Here is a 17561-nt window from a genome sequence, read left to right on the forward strand (position 1 = left end):
CTACCAGGGACAGCGGAGAAACATAGATGGAGAGAAAGTAAGAGAAAAAGTTTAAAGAGTATCAGTCACGAAAAATTAACCTATGGCATGTGACAGACACGTGATCTTTTGTGATCTGAGGGTTTAGATTGTGACCGATCAGGGTAATGAGTCGGGAGAAGTCTGCGTGCAGCACGTTCTCCCCCAGCTCTGTATCATGTGACCCGGACCCCCGCATAAGGTAAGTCTATGGGGCCGACCAGGTCAGATTATTACACAGAGCTGGGAGCGTGCTCCATCAACTGCAAAACGTGCAACAAGAAAGCAGCTGGAGCCGAGCGTGCGAGACGTCCTGCACATCCCCTCCATTATCTACGGTAACGTGTGATCCTCTAATCGACAGACCCATCTCAGTCAGGAGAGAAGAGCGGACAGAACGGATCCGATAGAAGAGCTTCTCTTCTTCTATCACCGTAACACCGGCATCTGCCCGTCCATAGACTACAGGAAGGCATCAAGACGACATTAAAGGGACCTGCCAGATGGTTCAGCAAAGACGTCTACGATATCACAGTACCAGGTCGGGGTGAGGGGCACATACACACGTGTACTCCAAATGTCTGCTCATGAGACCTAGACTCCTGTACATCACGTAGGAGGAAGCGGGGGAGTACTGTACATAAACCCTCTGAGATGGCACTGCGCATGCCCAGGATTTCAGCTCGTGGAGTAAGAAACATTCAGGCACTCATCCTTCACAAGGTGGAGTGGAGGCAAGAGTACGTGTAGGGAGCAATAACCCCCGAAACAGCTGCCTGCAGATGGGAGACCTTTCCTTCTGGAGAGATTGGCTTGGCATAGATCCCCAGTCACTGGTCTAGGACCCCTAGATGGACTGAAACACTAAGGGGCATCACTTTACCTGAGGGTCCGATTAGATAAAGAGATATTTAACGATAAACAATCCCAAAACGAGATTGTCTATTGTTAACCTGAAATCGGTCACCATATTACAAAGAACGATAATTTACTCTAATTTACATCTGATATCAGCAAAAGGAATGATGTAGAATTATGGCGCGTCTACACGGAACAATTATCGTTTGAATTTTCGCAATAACAATCGCATTTGAACGACAATCGGCTTGTGTAAAACAAAGCGAACGATCGAGCGACGAGCGAGAAATCGTTCAACGCTCTCAAATCGTTGTTGGTCGTTCACTAAAAATTCGTAGATCGCTTCGTGTAAACAGTCTTTCAAAGATTCTCCCTGTGTGTGAGATGGGATTAAGTGATCTTAAAAACGATTGCAATAACGATTTTTTAAAACAATTTTTTCATTTAAACACTGATCGCTATGAAAACTAAATTATTGCTTCAAAATCATTAAACAATCGATTGGGCGAATTATCACTTTGTGTAAACGGACCATTTCACTGAAAGATTACCAAGTATTTTGGTGTCAGCGCCAAACGAACGATGAACGATTTCTTGTGGGTCGGTTGATCGTTGCTGCATTACACTAAACAAGTATCGTTTAATTTTGAACGATAATCATCACGTTTAATAGGGTCCTAAGTGGTCTGAGAGCTGTTATCAATATGTTTGCTTCCCAGAATTCCCAGTAGGGGTAGGTTCACACTATGGAACCCGAGCAAAGAATTTCAGACGGATTCCGTAGCTCATACCCGTTCACAACCGCGCCTTTCCGCCGGCTCCATAGAAACCATTCTATGCACGGGCGGATTCTGCAGATTCGCGGATTCGGCGGATAGCGCAATCAGGCCACCCCTAGAATGGTGTCTATGGAGCCGGTGGAGAGGTGCGCGGCTGTGAACGGGTATGAGCTACGGAATCCATCTAAAATTCTCTTCTCGGGTTCCGTAGTGTGAACCTACCCCTAAAGCAGGAAGGGCCTTTAGGTCTCCACACGCGGTTATAGCGGCCTCTCCTGAAGCTGATTGACAGTATAAACCAGACGAGAGCCGCGGCTGCTTCACATAACAGGAGTCTATCCCAGGGGTCTATCTAGTGACGGATGGGGAGCCTCCCCGGGGGTCTATCTAGTGACGGATGGAGAGCCTCCCCGGGGTCTATCTAGTGACGGATGGGGAGCCTCCCAGGGGGTCTATCTAGTGACGGATGGGGAGCCTCCCCGGGGTCTATCTAGTGACGGATGGGGAGCCTCCCCGGGGTCTATCTAGTGACGGATGGGTAGCCTCCCAGGGGGTCTATCTAGTGACGGATGGGGAGCCTCCCCGGGGGTCTATCTAGTGACGGATGGGGAGCCTCCCCGGGGTCTATCTAGTGACGGATGGGGAGCCTCCCCGGGGTCTATCTAGTGACGGATGGGTAGCCTCCCAGGGGGTCTATCTAGTGACGGATGGGGAGCCTCCCCGGGGTCTATCTAGTGACGGATGGGTAGCCTCCCAGGGTATATGGAGTGATGATGCGGAGCCTGTCCAGGGTCTATGTAGTGACGGATGGGGAGCCTGTCCAGGGTATATCTAGTGATGATGCGGAGCCTGTCCAGGGTATATGTAGTGATGATGCGGAGCCTCCCCAGGGTATATGTAGTGATGATGCGGAGCCTGTCCAGGGTATATGTAGTGATGATGCGGAGCCTCCCCAGGGTATATCTAGTGATGATGCGGAGCCTGTCCAGGGTATATGTAGTGATGATGCGGAGCCTCCCCAGGGTATATGTAGTGATGATGCGGAGCCTGTCCAGGGTATATGTAGTGATGATGCGGAGCCTCCCCGGGGTCTATGTAGTGATGATGCGGAGCCTGTCCAGGGTATATGTAGTGATGATGCGGAGCCTTCCCAGGGTATATGTAGTGATGATGCGGAGCCTCCCCGGGGTATATGTAGTGATGATGCGGAGCCTCCCCGGGGTATATATAGTGATGATGCGGAGCCTCCCCAGGGTATATGTAGTGATGATGCGGAGCCCCACCGTCTGCACAATATGTCTGGACTATAATGAGACTTTATGAAGTTTCCTCCCAGTAGGTTAGATGAAGAGAATGAGCAGGATCCGGTGCACGCTCCTGACCCCGCAGGACATCAGGGGTTAATGGCTGACCCATGTGCAGGTTATAATCTTCCGCACACTGATCCCTCCTCTTCCTGTCACATCGGCAGCTCAAGAAAACTTTGGAACAGGGAAGATCTGCGGCTCCAGAGCAAAGTACAGAAGGATAAGACGTCAGGGAGCTCGCTCCTGAGCCGGGGGGGGGGGGGGGGGCTGCAGGGAGGGTAGAACTATAGGGGGAAGGAGCAGAACTGGAAGGAGGGGACGGGGGGGGGGGGGGGGGGGGGGGGGGGGGGGGGCCTATAGAGACTGAGCCGCACCCAGGAGAGGACAACATCACAGGAAACATAAGAGGTCTCCTTATTATTGTGTCTCCTTTCATCTCATCCTCCAAATACAATGAAGAAACCATTTACCTCCCAGCAGCGGCTATAGGAGACAGGAGGGGGAAAACTGCGGGGAAAACCGAACACTTCTCCTGTGTAAGAGGAGGAGTCACAACATGAACCCCTATAAGTAATCATCATCATCAGGAACCCCTATAAGTAATCATCATCATCATCATCAGGCACATGACCATCATCATCATCAGGGGCCTCTATTAGTAATAATCATCATCAGGGGCCCCTATTAGTAATAATCATCATCAGGGGCCCCTATTAGTAATAATCATCATCAGGGGCCCCTATTAGTAATAATCATCATCAGGGGCCCCTATTAGTAATAATCATCAGGGGCCCCTATAAGTAATCATCATTATCATCAGGGGCCCCTATAAGTAATCATCATTATCATCAGGGGCCCCTATAAGTAATCATCATTATCATCAGGGGCCCCTATAAGTAATCATCATTATCATCAGGGGCCCCTATAAGTAATCATCATTATCATCAGGGGCCCCTATAAGTAATCATCATTATCATCAGGGGCCCCAATAAGTAATCATCATTATCATCAGGGGCCCCTATAAGTAATCATCATTATCATCAGGGACCCCTATAAGTAATCATCATCATCATCAGGGGCCCCTATAAGTAATCATCATCAGGGGCCGTCTCGCTCCCTCTTCCATCCCTGATCCGGACAGTCAGCTGGATATTCCAGTAAATACGGTGACACCCCCCACCCCCGCCTCGTAGGAATATAACCGCACCCGACCAGATCACCAGAACAGGGAACAACATCTAGTGTTATGCAGATCAGAGAAATAGCTGTCATCAGACTGATGTGTATGGAGCATAGCCATCATATTACACCTAGGGGGGTGTATGGAGCATAGCCATCATATTACACCTAGGGGGGTGTATGGAGCATAGCCATTATATTACACCTAGGGGGGTGTATGGAGCATAGCCTTTATATTACACCTAGGGGGGTGTATGGAGCATAGCCATCATATCACACAGAGGGAGGTGTATGGAGCATAGCCATCATATCACACAGAGGGAAGTGTATGGAGCATAGCCATCATATTACACCTAGGGGGGTGTATGGAGCATAGCCATTATATTACACCTAGGGGGGTGTATGGAGCATAGCCATCATATCACACAGAGGGAAGTGTATGGAGCATAGCCATCATATTACACCTAGGGGGGTGTATGGAGCATAGCCATCATATCACACCGTGGGGGGTGTATGGAGCATAGCCATCATATCACACAGAGGGAGGTGTATGGAGCATAGCCATCATATCACACAGAGGGAAGTGTATGGAGCATAGCCATCATATTACACCTAGGGGGGTTTATGGAGCATAGCCATCATATCACACAGAGGGAGGTGTATGGAGCATAGCCATCATATCACACAGAGGGAAGTGTATGGAGCATAGCCATCATATCACACCTAGGGGGGTGTATGGAGCATAGCCATTATATTACACCTAGGGGGGTGTATGGAGCATAGCCATCATATTACACCTAGGGGGGTGTATGGAGCATAGCCATTATATTACACCTAGGGGGGTGTATGGAGCATAGCCATCATATCACACAGAGGGAAGTGTATGGAGCATAGCCATCATATTACACCTAGGGGGGTGTATGGAGCATAGCCATCATATCACACAGAGGGAAGTGTATGGAGCATAGCCATCATATTACACCTAGGGGGGTGTATGGAGCATAGCCATCATATCACACAGAGGGAGGTGTATGGAGCATAGCCATCATATCACACCGTGGGGGGTGTATGGAGCATAGCCATCTTATCACACCTAGTGGGGTGTATGGAGCATAGCCATCTTATCACACCTAGGGGGGTGTATGGAGCATAGCCATCTTATCACACCTAGGGGGTGTATGGAGCATAGCCATCTTATCACACCTAGGGGGTGTATGGAGCATAGCCATCTTATCACACCTAGGGGGTGTATGGAGCATAGCCATCATATCACACCTAGGGGGATGTATGGAGCATAGCCATCATATCACACCGTGGGGGGTGTATGGAGCATAGCCATCATATCACACAGAGGGAGGTGTATGGAGCATAGCCATCAGATCACACAGAGGGGGGTGTATGGAGCATAGCCATCATATCACACCTAGGGGGGTGTATGGAGCATAGCCATCATATTACACCTAGGGGGGTGTATGGAGCATAGCCATCATATCACACAGAGGGGGGTGTATGGAGCATAGCCATCATATCACACCTAGGGGGATGTATGGAGCATAGCCATCATATCACACCGTGGGAGGTGTATGGAGCATAGCCATCATATCACACAGAGGGAGGTGTATGGAGCATAGCCATCAGATCACACAGAGGGGGGTGTATGGAGCATAGCCATCATATCACACCTAGGGGGATGTATGGAGCATAGCCATCATATCACACCGTGGGGGGGTGTATGGAGCATAGCCATCATATCACACAGAGGGAGGTGTATGGAGCATAGCCATCATATCACACCTAGGGGGGGTGTATGGAGCATAGCCATCATATCACACCAAGGGGAGTGTATGGAGCATAGCCATCATATTACACCTAGGGGGGTGTATGGCGCATAGCCATCATATTACACCTAGGGGGGTGTATGGAGCATAGCCATCATATCACACAGAGGGGGTGTATGGAGCATAGCCATCATATCACACAGAGGGGGGTGTATGGAGCATAGCCATCATATCACACCTAGGGGGGTGTATGGAGCATAGCCATCATATTACACCTAGGGGGGTGTATGGAGCATAGCCATCATATCACACAGAGGGAGGTGTATGGAGCATAGCCATCATATTACACCTAGGGGGGTGTATGGAGCATAGCCATCATATCACACAGAGGGGGGTGTATGGAGCATAGCCATCATATCACACCTAGGGGGGTGTATGGAGCATAGCCATCATATCACACCTAGGGGGGTGTATGGAGCATAGCCATCAGATTACACAAATGCCCCAGGCCAAGGGACGAGCCGAGAGTGATGTGCACAGCCGACTCTTCTCCCATATCTAACACCCCGACCCCCACCGCTCACATACCCCTCCCCCCTGCACACTAGTGACCCCCATCACATACCCCTCCCCCCCCGCACACTATAGTGACCCCCATCACATACCCCTCCCCCCCCGCACACTATAGTGACCCCCATCACATACCCCTCCCCCCCCGCACACTATAGTGACCCCCATCACATACCCCTCCCCACATACACTATAGTGACCCCCATCACATACCCCTCCCCCCCGCACACTATAGTGACCCCATCACATACCCCTCCCCCCCCGCACACTATAGTGACCCCCATCACATACACCTCCCCCCCCCGCACACTATAGTGACCCCCATCACATACCCCTCCCCCCCGCACACTATAGTGACCCCCATCACATACCCCTCCCCCCCCCGCACACTATAGTGACCCCATCACATACCCCTCCCCCCGCACACTATAGTGACCCCATCACATACCCCTCCCCCCCACACACTATAGTGACCCCCATCACATACCCCTCCCCCCCGCACACTATAGTGACCCCCATCATATACCCCTCCCCCCCCACACACTATAGTGACCCCCATCACATACCCCTCTCCCCCGTACACTATAGTGACCCCATCACATACCCCTCCCCCATACACTATAGTGACCCCCATCACATACCCCTCCCCCCCATACACTATAGTGACCCCCATCACATACCCTTCCCCCCCGCACACTATAGTGACCCCCATCACATACCCCTCCCCCCCACACACTATAGTGACCCCCATCACATACCCCTCCCACCATACACTATAGTGACCCCCATCACATACCCCTCCCCCCCGCACACTATAGTGACCCCCATCACACACCCCCCCCCCCCCCCGCACACTATAGTGACCCCCATCACACACCCCTCCCCCATACACTATAGTGACCCCCATCACATACCCCTCCCCCCGCACACTATAGTGACCCCCATCACATACCTCTCCCCCCCGCACACTATAGTGACCCCATCACATACCCCTCCCCCCCATACACTATAGTGACCCCCATCACATACCCTTCCCCCCCATACACTATAGTGACCCCCATCACATACCCCCCCCCCCCCGCACACTATAGTGACCCCATCACATACCCCTCCCCCCCACACACTATAGTGACCCCCATCACATACCCCTCCCCCCCCGCACACTATAGTGACCCCCATCACATACCCCTCCCCCCGCACACTATAGTGACCCCCATCACATACCCCTCCCCCCGCACACTATAGTGACCCCATCACATACCCCTCCCCCCCGCACACTATAGTGACCCCCATCACATACCCCCCCCCCCCCCCCACACTATAGTGACCCCCATCACATACCCCCCCCCGCACACTATAGTGACCCCATCACATACCCCCCCCCCCCCGCACACTATAGTGACCCCCATCACATATCCCTCCCCCCCCACACACGATAGTGACCCCCATCACATACCCCTCCCCCCCGCACACTATAGTGACCCCATCACATACCCCTCCCCCCCCCACACTGTAGTGACCCCCATCGCATACCCCCCCCCCCGCACACTATAGTGACCCCATCACATACCCCTCCCCCCGCACACTATAGTGACCCCATCACATACCCCTCCCCCCATACACTATAGTGACCCCATCACATACCCCTCCCCCTGCACACTATAGTGACCCCCATCACATACCCCTCCCCCCCCCCACACACTATAGTGACCCCCATCACATACACCTCCCTCCCCCCGCACACTATAGTTACCCCATCACATACCCCTCCCCCCACACACTATAGTGACCCCCATCACATACGCCTCCCTCCCCCCGCACACTATAGTGACCCCATCACATACCCCTCCCCCTGCACACTATAGTGACCCCGTCACATACCCTTCCCCCCTGCACACTATAGTGACCCCCATCACATACCCCTCCCCCCGCACACTATAGTGACCCCATCACATACCCCTCCCCCCATACACTATAGTGACCCCATCACATACCCCTCCCCCTGCACACTATAGTGACCCCCATCACATACTCCTCCTCCCGCACACTATAGTGACCCCATCACATACCCCTCCCCCTGCACACTATAGTGACCCCATCACATACCCCTCCCCCCGCACACTATAGTGACCCTATCACATACCCCTCCCCCCCCACACTATAGTGACCCCCATCACATAACCCTCCCCCATACACTATAGTGACCCCATCACATACCCCTCCCCCCCGCACACTATAGTGACCCCCATCACATACCCCTCCCCCCCCACACTATAGTGACCCCCATCACATACCCCTCCCCCATACACTATAGTGACCCCCATCACATACCTCTCCCCCATACACTATAGTGACCCCATCACATACCCCTCCCCCCCCACACTATAGTGACCCCCATCACATATCCCTCCCCCGCACACTATAGTGACCCCCATCACATACCCCTCCCCCATACACTATAGTGACCCCATCACATACCCCTCCCCCCCCACACTATAGTGACCCCCATCACATATCCCTCCCCCCCGCACACTATAGTGACCCCAATCACATACCCTTCCCCCCCATACACTATTGTGACCCCCATCACATACCCCTCCCCCCGCACACTATAGTGACCCCAATCACATACCCCTCCCCCATACACTATAGTGTCAGTGCAGTACCCCCCCATGATGCTGTATCCTGTAGCGACCGGACGCTTCTCACATACAGCCCCCCAATTACTCATCAGATTGTGGGGTCCCCCCTGCCGCCCATAGTCACACACAGCTGAGGATCCGTCACTATGTGATCACCGCCTGCAGATGATGGATCCGGGAATGGAGCTGAGGTCAGCAGGGAATCTATTCTCCATCCAGATCCTAAACTACAACTCCCATCATACACTCACACACCCTCATCCTCATCCTGGGTTGTTGCAAAACTTTCACATTGCTCTAAAATCTGGAGGCATGCTGGGAGTTGTAGTCATACAATGGTGCGGGGTATGCTGGGAGTTGTAGTCATACAATGGTGCGGGGTATGCTGGGAGTTGTAGTCATACAATTGTGCGGGGTATGCTGGGAGTTGTAGTCATACAATTGTGCGGGGTATGCTGGGAGTTGTAGTCATACAATTGTGCGGAGTATGCTGGGAGTTGTAGTCATACAATTGTGCGGGGTATGCTGGGAGTTGTAGTCATACAATTGTGCTGGGTATGCTGGGAGTTGTAGTTGAGCAGTCGCTGGGGCATGCTGGGAGTTGTAGTTGTGCAGCAGAGCAGGCATGCTGGGAGTTGTTTGGTAGGCATGCTCGGAGTTGTAGTTGGGCAGCAGTGCGGTGCAGGCTGGGAGTTGTAGTGGGGCAGACATGCTGGCAGTTGTAGTGGGGCAGACATGCTGGCAGTTGTAGTTAGACAGACATGCTGGGAGTTGTAGTCGGGCAGACATGCTGGGAGTTGTAGTCGGGCAGACATGCTGGGAGTTGTAGTCGGGCAGACATGCTGTAGTCGGGCAGACATGCTGTAGTCGGGCAGACATGCTGTAGTCGGGCAGACATGCTGTAGTCGGGCAGACACGCTGAGAGTTGTAGTCGGGCAGACACGCTGGGAGTTGTAGTCGGGCAGACACGCTGGGAGTTGTAGTCGGGCAGACATGCTGTAGTCGGGCAGACATGCTGTAGTCGGGCAGACATGCTGGGAGTTGTAGTCGGGCAGACATGCTGGCAGTTGTAGTCGTGCAGACACGCTGGCAGTTGTAGTCGTGCAGACACGCTGGGAGTTGTAGTCGGGCAGACACGCTGGGAGTTGTAGTCGGGCAGACACGCTGGGAGTTGTAGTCGGGCAGACATGCTGGGAGTTGTAGTCGGGCAGACATGCTGGGAGTTGTAGTCGGGCAGACATGCTGGGAGTTGTAGTCGGGCAGACATGCTGGGAGTTGTAGTCGGGCTGACATGCTGGGAGTTGTAGTCGGGCAGACATGCTGGGAGTTGTAGTCGGGCAGACATGCTGGGAGTTGTAGTCGGGCAGATATGCTGGGAGTTGTAGTCGGGCAGACATGCTGGGAGTTGTAGTCGGGCAGACATGCTGGGAGTTGTAGTCGGGCAGACATGCTGGGAGTTGTAGTCGGGCAGATATGCTGGGAGTTGTAGTCGGGCAGATATGCTGGGAGTTGTAGTCGGGCAGACATGCTGGGAGTTGTAGTCGGGCAGATATGCTGGGAGTTGTAGTTAGACAGACATGCTGGGAGTTGTAGTCGGGCAGACATGCTGGGAGTTGTAGTCGGGCAGACATGCTGGGAGTTGTAGTTGGGCAGACATGCTGGGAGTTGTAGTTGGGCAGACATGCTGGGAGTTGTAGTTGGGCAGACATGCTGGGAGTTGTAGTTGGGCAGACCTGCTGGGAGTTGTAGTCGGGCAGCCGCCCAGGACCCCCCCACTCCCGGACTCCATGATGTCAGGAAACTTTCGGTAACTTCCCGCCCCCCCCCCCCGGTACCTTGCTGAACACCTCCAGGTCATCGTCCTCATCAAAGCGCAGCGCGTCCGGGGAGAGCGGCAGGGCGGAGAGCAGAGCGCTGTGCCCCGGGGTGAGGCAGCCGGGAGACGGGGGGACACACGGGGCGCTGCCGGGCACCGGCTCCATCTCTGCCGCCAGCTGAGCCAACACTGCAGCCCCCACTGTGACGGCAGGCGGCGCTGCAGCACCCAGCGGCTTCACTGACAGCTACTGCGCATGACCGGAAGTGCCGCGGGAGAGGCTTCTCGTTACCAAGCAACCGAAGGGGAGATTGTGCGCGTGGTGATGTGGCTGGATGGCGGGGAACGTGACAGGAACGGAGATGCCTGACTGCCCCGGGCCTGGGGAGGATAGCGCCCCCTGCTGGTGCCTGACTGACTGCCCCGGGCCTGGGGAGGATAGCGCCCCCTGCTGGTGCCTGACTGACTGACTGCCCCAGGCCTGGGGAGCATAGCGCCCCCTGCTGGTGCCTGACTGCCCCGGGCCTGGGGAGGATAGCGCCCCCTGCTGGTGCCTGACTGACTGCCCCGGGCCTGGGGAGGATAGCGCCCCCTGCTGGTGCCTGACTGACTGACTGCCCCAGGCCTGGGGAGCATAGCGCCCCCTGCTGGTACCTGACTGCCCCGGGCCTAGGGAGCATAGTGCCCCCTGATGGTACCTGACTGCCCCGGGCCTGGGGAGGATAGCGCCCCCTGCTGGTGCCTGACTGCCCCGGGCCTGGGGAGGGTAGCGCCCCCTGCTGTGCCTGACTGACTGCCCTGGGCCTGGGGAGGGTAGCGCCCCCTGCTGTGCCTGACTGACTGCCCCGGGCCTGGGGAGGGTAGCGCCCCCTGCTGTGCCTGACTGACTGCCCCGGGCCTGGGGAGGGTAGCGCCCCCTGCTGTGCCTGACTGACTGCCCCGGGCCTGGGGAGGGTAGCGCCCCCTGCTGTGCCTGACTGACTGCCCCGGGCCTGGGGAGGATAGCGCCCCCTGCTGGTGCCTGACTGACTGCCCCGGGCCTGGGGAGGATAGCGCCCCCTGCTGGTGCCTGACTGACAGACCCGGGCCTGGGGAGGATAGCGCCCCCTGCTGGTGCCTGACTGACAGACCCGGGCCTGGGGAGGATAGCGCCCCCTGCTGGTACCTGACTGACTGACTTGGGCCTGGGGAGGGTAGCGCCCCCTGCTGGTGCCTGACTGACTGACTGCCCCGGGTCTGGGGAGGGTAGCGCCCCCTGCTGTGCCTGACTGACTGCCCCGGGCCTGGGGAGGATAGCGCCCCCTGCTGTGCCTGACTGACTGCCCCGGGCCTGGGGAGGATAGCTCCCCCTGCTGGTACCTGACTGACTGACTGCCCCGGGTCTGGGGAGGATAGCGCCCCCTGCTGGTGCCTGACTGACTGACTTGGGCCTGGGGAGGGTAGCGCCCCCTGCTGGTGCCTGACTGACTGCCCCGGGTCTGGGGAAGATAGCGCCCCCTGCTGGTGCCTGACTGACTGACTTGGGCCTGGGGAGGGTAGCGCCCCCTGCTGGTGCCTGACTGACTGCCCCGGGCCTGGGGAGGATAGCGCCCCCTGCTGGTATCTGACTGACTGCCCCGGGTCTGGGGAGGATAGCGCCCCCTGCTGGTACCTGACTGACTGCCCCGGGTCTGGGGAGGATAGCGCCCCCTGCTGGTACCTGACTGACTGCCCCGGGCCTGGGGAGGATAGCGCCCCCTGCTGGTACCTGACTGCTTCGGGCCTGGGGAGGATAGCGCCCCCTGCTGGTATCTGACTGACTGCCCCGGGCCTGGGGAGGATAGCGCCCCCTGCTGGTACCTGACTGACAGACCCGGGCCTGGGGAGGATAGCGCCCCCTGCTAGTGCCTTACTGACTGACTGACCCGGGCCTGGGGAGGATAGCGCCCCCTGCTGGTGCCTCACTGCCTGACAGACCCGGGCCTGGGGAGGATAGCGCCCCCTGCTGGTGCCTGACTGCCCCGGGCCTGGGGAGGATAGCGCCTCCTGCTGGTACCTGACTGCCCCGGGCCTGGGGAGGATAGCGCCCCCTGCTGGTACCTGACTGCCCCGGGCCTGGGGAGGATAGCGCCCCCTGCTGGTGCCTTACTGACTGACTGACCCGGGCCTGGGGAGGATAGCGCCCCCTGCTGGTGCCTGACAGACCCGGGCCTGGGGAGGATAGCGCCCCCTGCTGGTGCCTTACTGACTGACTGACCCGGGCCTGGGGAGGATAGCGCCCCCTGCTGGTGCCTCACTGCCTGACAGACCCGGGCCTGGGGAGGATAGCGCCCCCTGCTGGTATCTGACTTACTGCCCCGGGCCTGGGGAGGATAGCGCCCCCTGCTGGTACCTGACAGACCCGGCCTGGGGAGGATAGCGCCCCCTGCTGGTACCTGACTGACTACCCCGGGTCTGGGGAGGATAGCGCCCCCTGCTGGTACCTGACTGACTGCCCCGGGTCTGGGGAGGATAGCGCCCCCTGCTGGTACCTGACTGACTGCCCCGGGTCTGGGGAGGATAGCGCCCCCTGCTGGTACCTGACTGACTGCCCCGGGTCTGGGGAGGATAGCGCCCCCTGCTGGTACCTGACTGCTTCGGGCCTGGGGAGGATAGCGCCCCCTGCTGGTATCTGACTGACTGCCCCGGGCCTGGGGAGGATAGCGCCCCCTGCTGGTACCTGACTGACAGACCCGGGCCTGGGGAGGATAGCGCCCCCTGCTGGTGCCTCACTGCCTGACAGACCCGGGCCTGGGGAGGATAGCGCCCCCTGCTGGTGCCTGACTGCCCCGGGCCTGGGGAGGATAGCGCCCCCTGCTGGTACCTGACTGACCCGGGCCTGGGGAGGATAGCGCCCCCTGCTGGTGCCTGACTGACTGACCCGGGCCTGGGGAGGATAGCGCCCCCTGCTGGTGCCTGACAGACCCGGGCCTGGGGAGGATAGCGCCCCCTGCTGGTGCCTTACTGACTGACTGACCCGGGCCTGGGGAGGATAGCGCCCCCTGCTGGTGCCTGACAGACCCGGGCCTGGGGAGGATAGCGCCCCCTGCTGGTGCCTTACTGACTGACTGACCCGGGCCTGGGGAGGATAGCGCCCCCTGCTGGTGCCTCACTGCCTGACAGACCCGGGCCTGGGGAGGATAGCGCCCCCTGCTGGTGCCTGACTGCCCCGGGCCTGGGGAGGATAGCGCCCCCTGCTGGTACCTGACTGACCCGGGCCTGGGGAGGATAGCGCCCCCTGCTGGTACCTGACTGCCCCGGGCCTGGGAGGGTAGCACCCCCTGCTGGTGCCTGACTGACAGACCCGGGCCTGGGGAGGATAGCGCCCCCTGCTGGTGCCTTACTGACTGACTGACCCGGGCCTGGGGAGGATAGCGCCCCCTGCTGGTGCCTGACAGACCCGGGCCTGGGGAGGATAGCGCCCCCTGCTGGTGCCTCACTGACTGACTGACCCGGGCCTGGGGAGGATAGCGCCCCCTGCTAGTGTCTGACTGCTCCAGGCCTGGGGAGGATAGCGCCCCCTGCTGGTGCCTGACTGACTGACCCGGGCCTGGGGAGGATAGCGCCCCCTGCTGGTACCTGACAGACCCGGGCCTGGGGAGGATAGCGCCCCCTGCTGGTGCCTGACTGACTGACCCGGGCCTGGGGAGGATAGCGCCCCCTGCTGGTACCTGACTGCTCCGGGCCTGGGGAGGATAGCGCCCCCTGCTGGTGCCTGACAGACCCGGGCCTGGGGAGGATAGCGCCCCCTGCTGGTGCCTCACTGACTGACTGACCCGGGCCTGGGAAGGATAGCGCCCCCTGCTGGTGCCTGACAGAGTCGGGCCTGGGGAGGATAGCGCCCCCTGCTGGTACCTGACTGCTTCGGGCCTGGGGAGGATAGCGCCCTCTACTGGTGCCTCACTGACTGACTGACCCGGACCTTGGGAGGATAGCGCCCCCTGCTGGTGCCTGACAGAGTCGGGCCTGGGAAGGATAGCGCCCCCTGCTGGTGCCTGACTGCTCCAGGCCTGGGGAGGATAGCGCCCCCTGCTGGTACCTGACAGACCCGGGCCTGGGGAGCATAGCGCCCCCTGCTGGTGCCTGACTGCCCCGGGCCTGGGGAGGATAGCGCCCCCTGCTGGTGCCTGACTGACCCGGGCCTGGGGAGGATAGCGCCCCCTGCTGGTGCCTGACTGACTGACTCGGGCCTGGGGAGGATAGTGCCCCCTGCTGGTGCCTGACAGACCCGGGCCTGGGGAGGATAGCGCCCCCTGCTGGTGCCTGACTGACTGACCCAGGCCTGGGGAGGATAGCGCCCCCTGCTGGTGCCTGATTGACCCGGGCCTGGGGAGGATAGCGCCCCCTGCTGGTGCCTCACTGACAGACCCGGGCCTGGGGAGGATAGCGCCCCCTGCTGGTGCCTGCCTGACCTGGGCCTGTAGGAGGATAGCGCCCCCTGCTGGTGCCTGACTGACTGACCCGGGCCTGGGGAGGATAGCGCCCTCTGCTGGTGCCTGACAGACCCGGGCCTGGGGAGGATAGCGCCCCCTGCTGGTGCCTGACTGACTGACCCGGGCCTGGGGAGGATAGCACCCCCTGTTGGTGCCTGCCTGCCCCGGGCCTGCGGAGGATAGCGCCCCCTGCTGGTGCCACACTGACTGACTGACCCGGGCCTGGGGAGGATAGCGCCCCCTACTGGTGCCTCACTGACTGACTGACCCAGGCCTGGGGAGGATAGCGCCCCCTGCTAGTGCCTCACTGATTGACTGCCCCGGGCCTGGGGAGGATAGTGCCCCCTGCTGGTGCCTGACTGACTGCCCCGGGCCTGGGGAGCATAGCGCCCCCTGCTGGTACCTGGCAGACCCAGGCCTGGGGAGGATAGCGCCCCCTGCTGGTACCTGACCCGGGCCTGGGGAGGATAGCGCCCCCTGCTGTTGCCTGACTGACCCGGACCTGGGGAGGATAGCGCCCCTTGCTGGTGCCTGACTGACCCGGACCTGGGGAGGATAGCGCCCCCTACTGGTGCCTCACTGACTGACTGACCCGGGCCTTGGGAGGATAGCGCCCCCTGCTGGTACCTGACAGACCCGGGCCTGGGGAGGATAGCGCCCCCTGCTGGTGCCTCACTGACTGACCCGGGCCTGGGGAGGATAGCGCCCCCTGCTGGTGCCTGCCTGCCCCGGGCCTGGGGAGGATAGCGCCCCCTACTGGTGCCTCACTGACTGACTGACCCGGGCCTGGGGAGGATAGCGCCCCCTACTGGTGCCTCACTGACTGACTGACCCGGGCCTGGGGAGGATAGCGCCCCCTGCTGGTGCCTGACTGACATGGGCCTGGGGAGGATAGCTTCCCCTGCTGGTGCCTCACTGACAGACCCGGGCCTGGGGAGGATAGCGCCCCCTGCTGGTGCCTGCCTGACCTGGGCCTGTAGGAGGATAGCGCCCCCTGCTGGTGCCTGACTGACTGACCCGGGCCTGGGGAGGATAGCGCCCCCTGCTGGTGCCTGACTGACCCGGGCCTGGGGAGGATAGCGCCCCCTGCTGATACCTGACTGACTGACCCGGGCCTGGGGAGGATAGCGCCCCCTGCTGGTGCCTGACAGACCCGGGCCTGGGGAGGATAGCGCCCCCTGCTGGTGCCTGACTGCCCCAGGCCTGGGGAGGATAGCGCCCCCTGCTGGTGCCTGACTGACTGACCCCGGCCTGGGGAGGATAGCGCCCCCTGCTGGTGCCTGCCTGCCCCGGGCCTGGGGAGGATAGCGCCCCCTGCTGGTACCTGACTGACTGACCCGGGCCTGGGGAGGATAGCGCCCCCTGCTGGTGCCTCACTGACTGACTGCCCCGGGCCTGGGGAGGATAGCGCCCCCTGCTGGTGCCTGACTGACTGCCCCGGGCCTGGGGAGGATAGCGCCCCCTGCTGGTGCCTGACTGACCCGGACCTGGGGAGGATAGCGCCCCCTGCTGGTACCTGACTGACCCGGGCCTGGGGAGGATAGCGCCCCCTGCTGGTGCCTGACTGACTGACCCGGGCCTGGGGAGGATAGCGCCCCCTGCTGGTGCCTGACTGACCCGGACCTGGGGAGGATAGCGCCCCCTGCTGGTGCCTGACTGACCCGGGCCTGGGGAGGATAGCGCCCCCTGCTGGTGCCTGACTGACTGACTCGGGCCTGGGGAGGATAGCGCCCCCTGCTGGTGCCTGATTGACCCGGGCCTGGGTAGGATAGCGCCCCCTGCTGGTGCCTGCCTGCCCCGGGCCTGGGGAGGATAGCGCCCCCTACTGGTGCCTCACTGACTGACTGACCCGGGCCTGGGGAGGATAGCGCCCCCTACTGGTGCCTCACTGACTGACTGACCCAGGCCTGGGGAGGATAGCGCTCCCTGCTGGTGCCTGCCTGACCTGGGCCTGTAGGAGGATAGCGCCCCCTGCTGGTGCCTGACTGACTGACCCGGGCCTGGGGAGGATAGCGCCCCCTGCTGGTGCCTGACTGACATGGGCCTGGGGAGGATAGCTTCCCCTGCTGGTGCCTGACTGACTGACTCGGGCCTGGGGAGGATAGCGCCCCCTGCTGGTGCCTGACAGTCCCGGGCCTGGGGAGGATAGCGCCCCCTGCTGGT

At 59.3% G+C, this 17561-nt stretch overlaps 1 protein-coding gene across 1 annotated transcript in view; it reads right to left on the reverse strand.

Moving 5' to 3' along the window:
* SNX7 (sorting nexin 7) overlaps positions 1–11220 on the reverse strand; it is a 78503-nt gene extending 67283 nt beyond the window's left edge. The window contains exon 1 of the mRNA XM_069969088.1: positions 10967–11220. Coding sequence (XP_069825189.1) covers positions 10967–11113 — 147 coding nt within the window. The 5' untranslated portion in view covers positions 11114–11220. The remainder of the gene's footprint in view (positions 1–10966) is intronic.
* Between the last annotated feature and the right edge of the window lie 6341 nt (positions 11221–17561).

The sequence above is a fragment of the Dendropsophus ebraccatus genome, chromosome 4, assembly GCF_027789765.1.
Source record: "Dendropsophus ebraccatus isolate aDenEbr1 chromosome 4, aDenEbr1.pat, whole genome shotgun sequence".
Taxonomy (NCBI): Eukaryota; Metazoa; Chordata; class Amphibia; order Anura; family Hylidae; genus Dendropsophus; species Dendropsophus ebraccatus.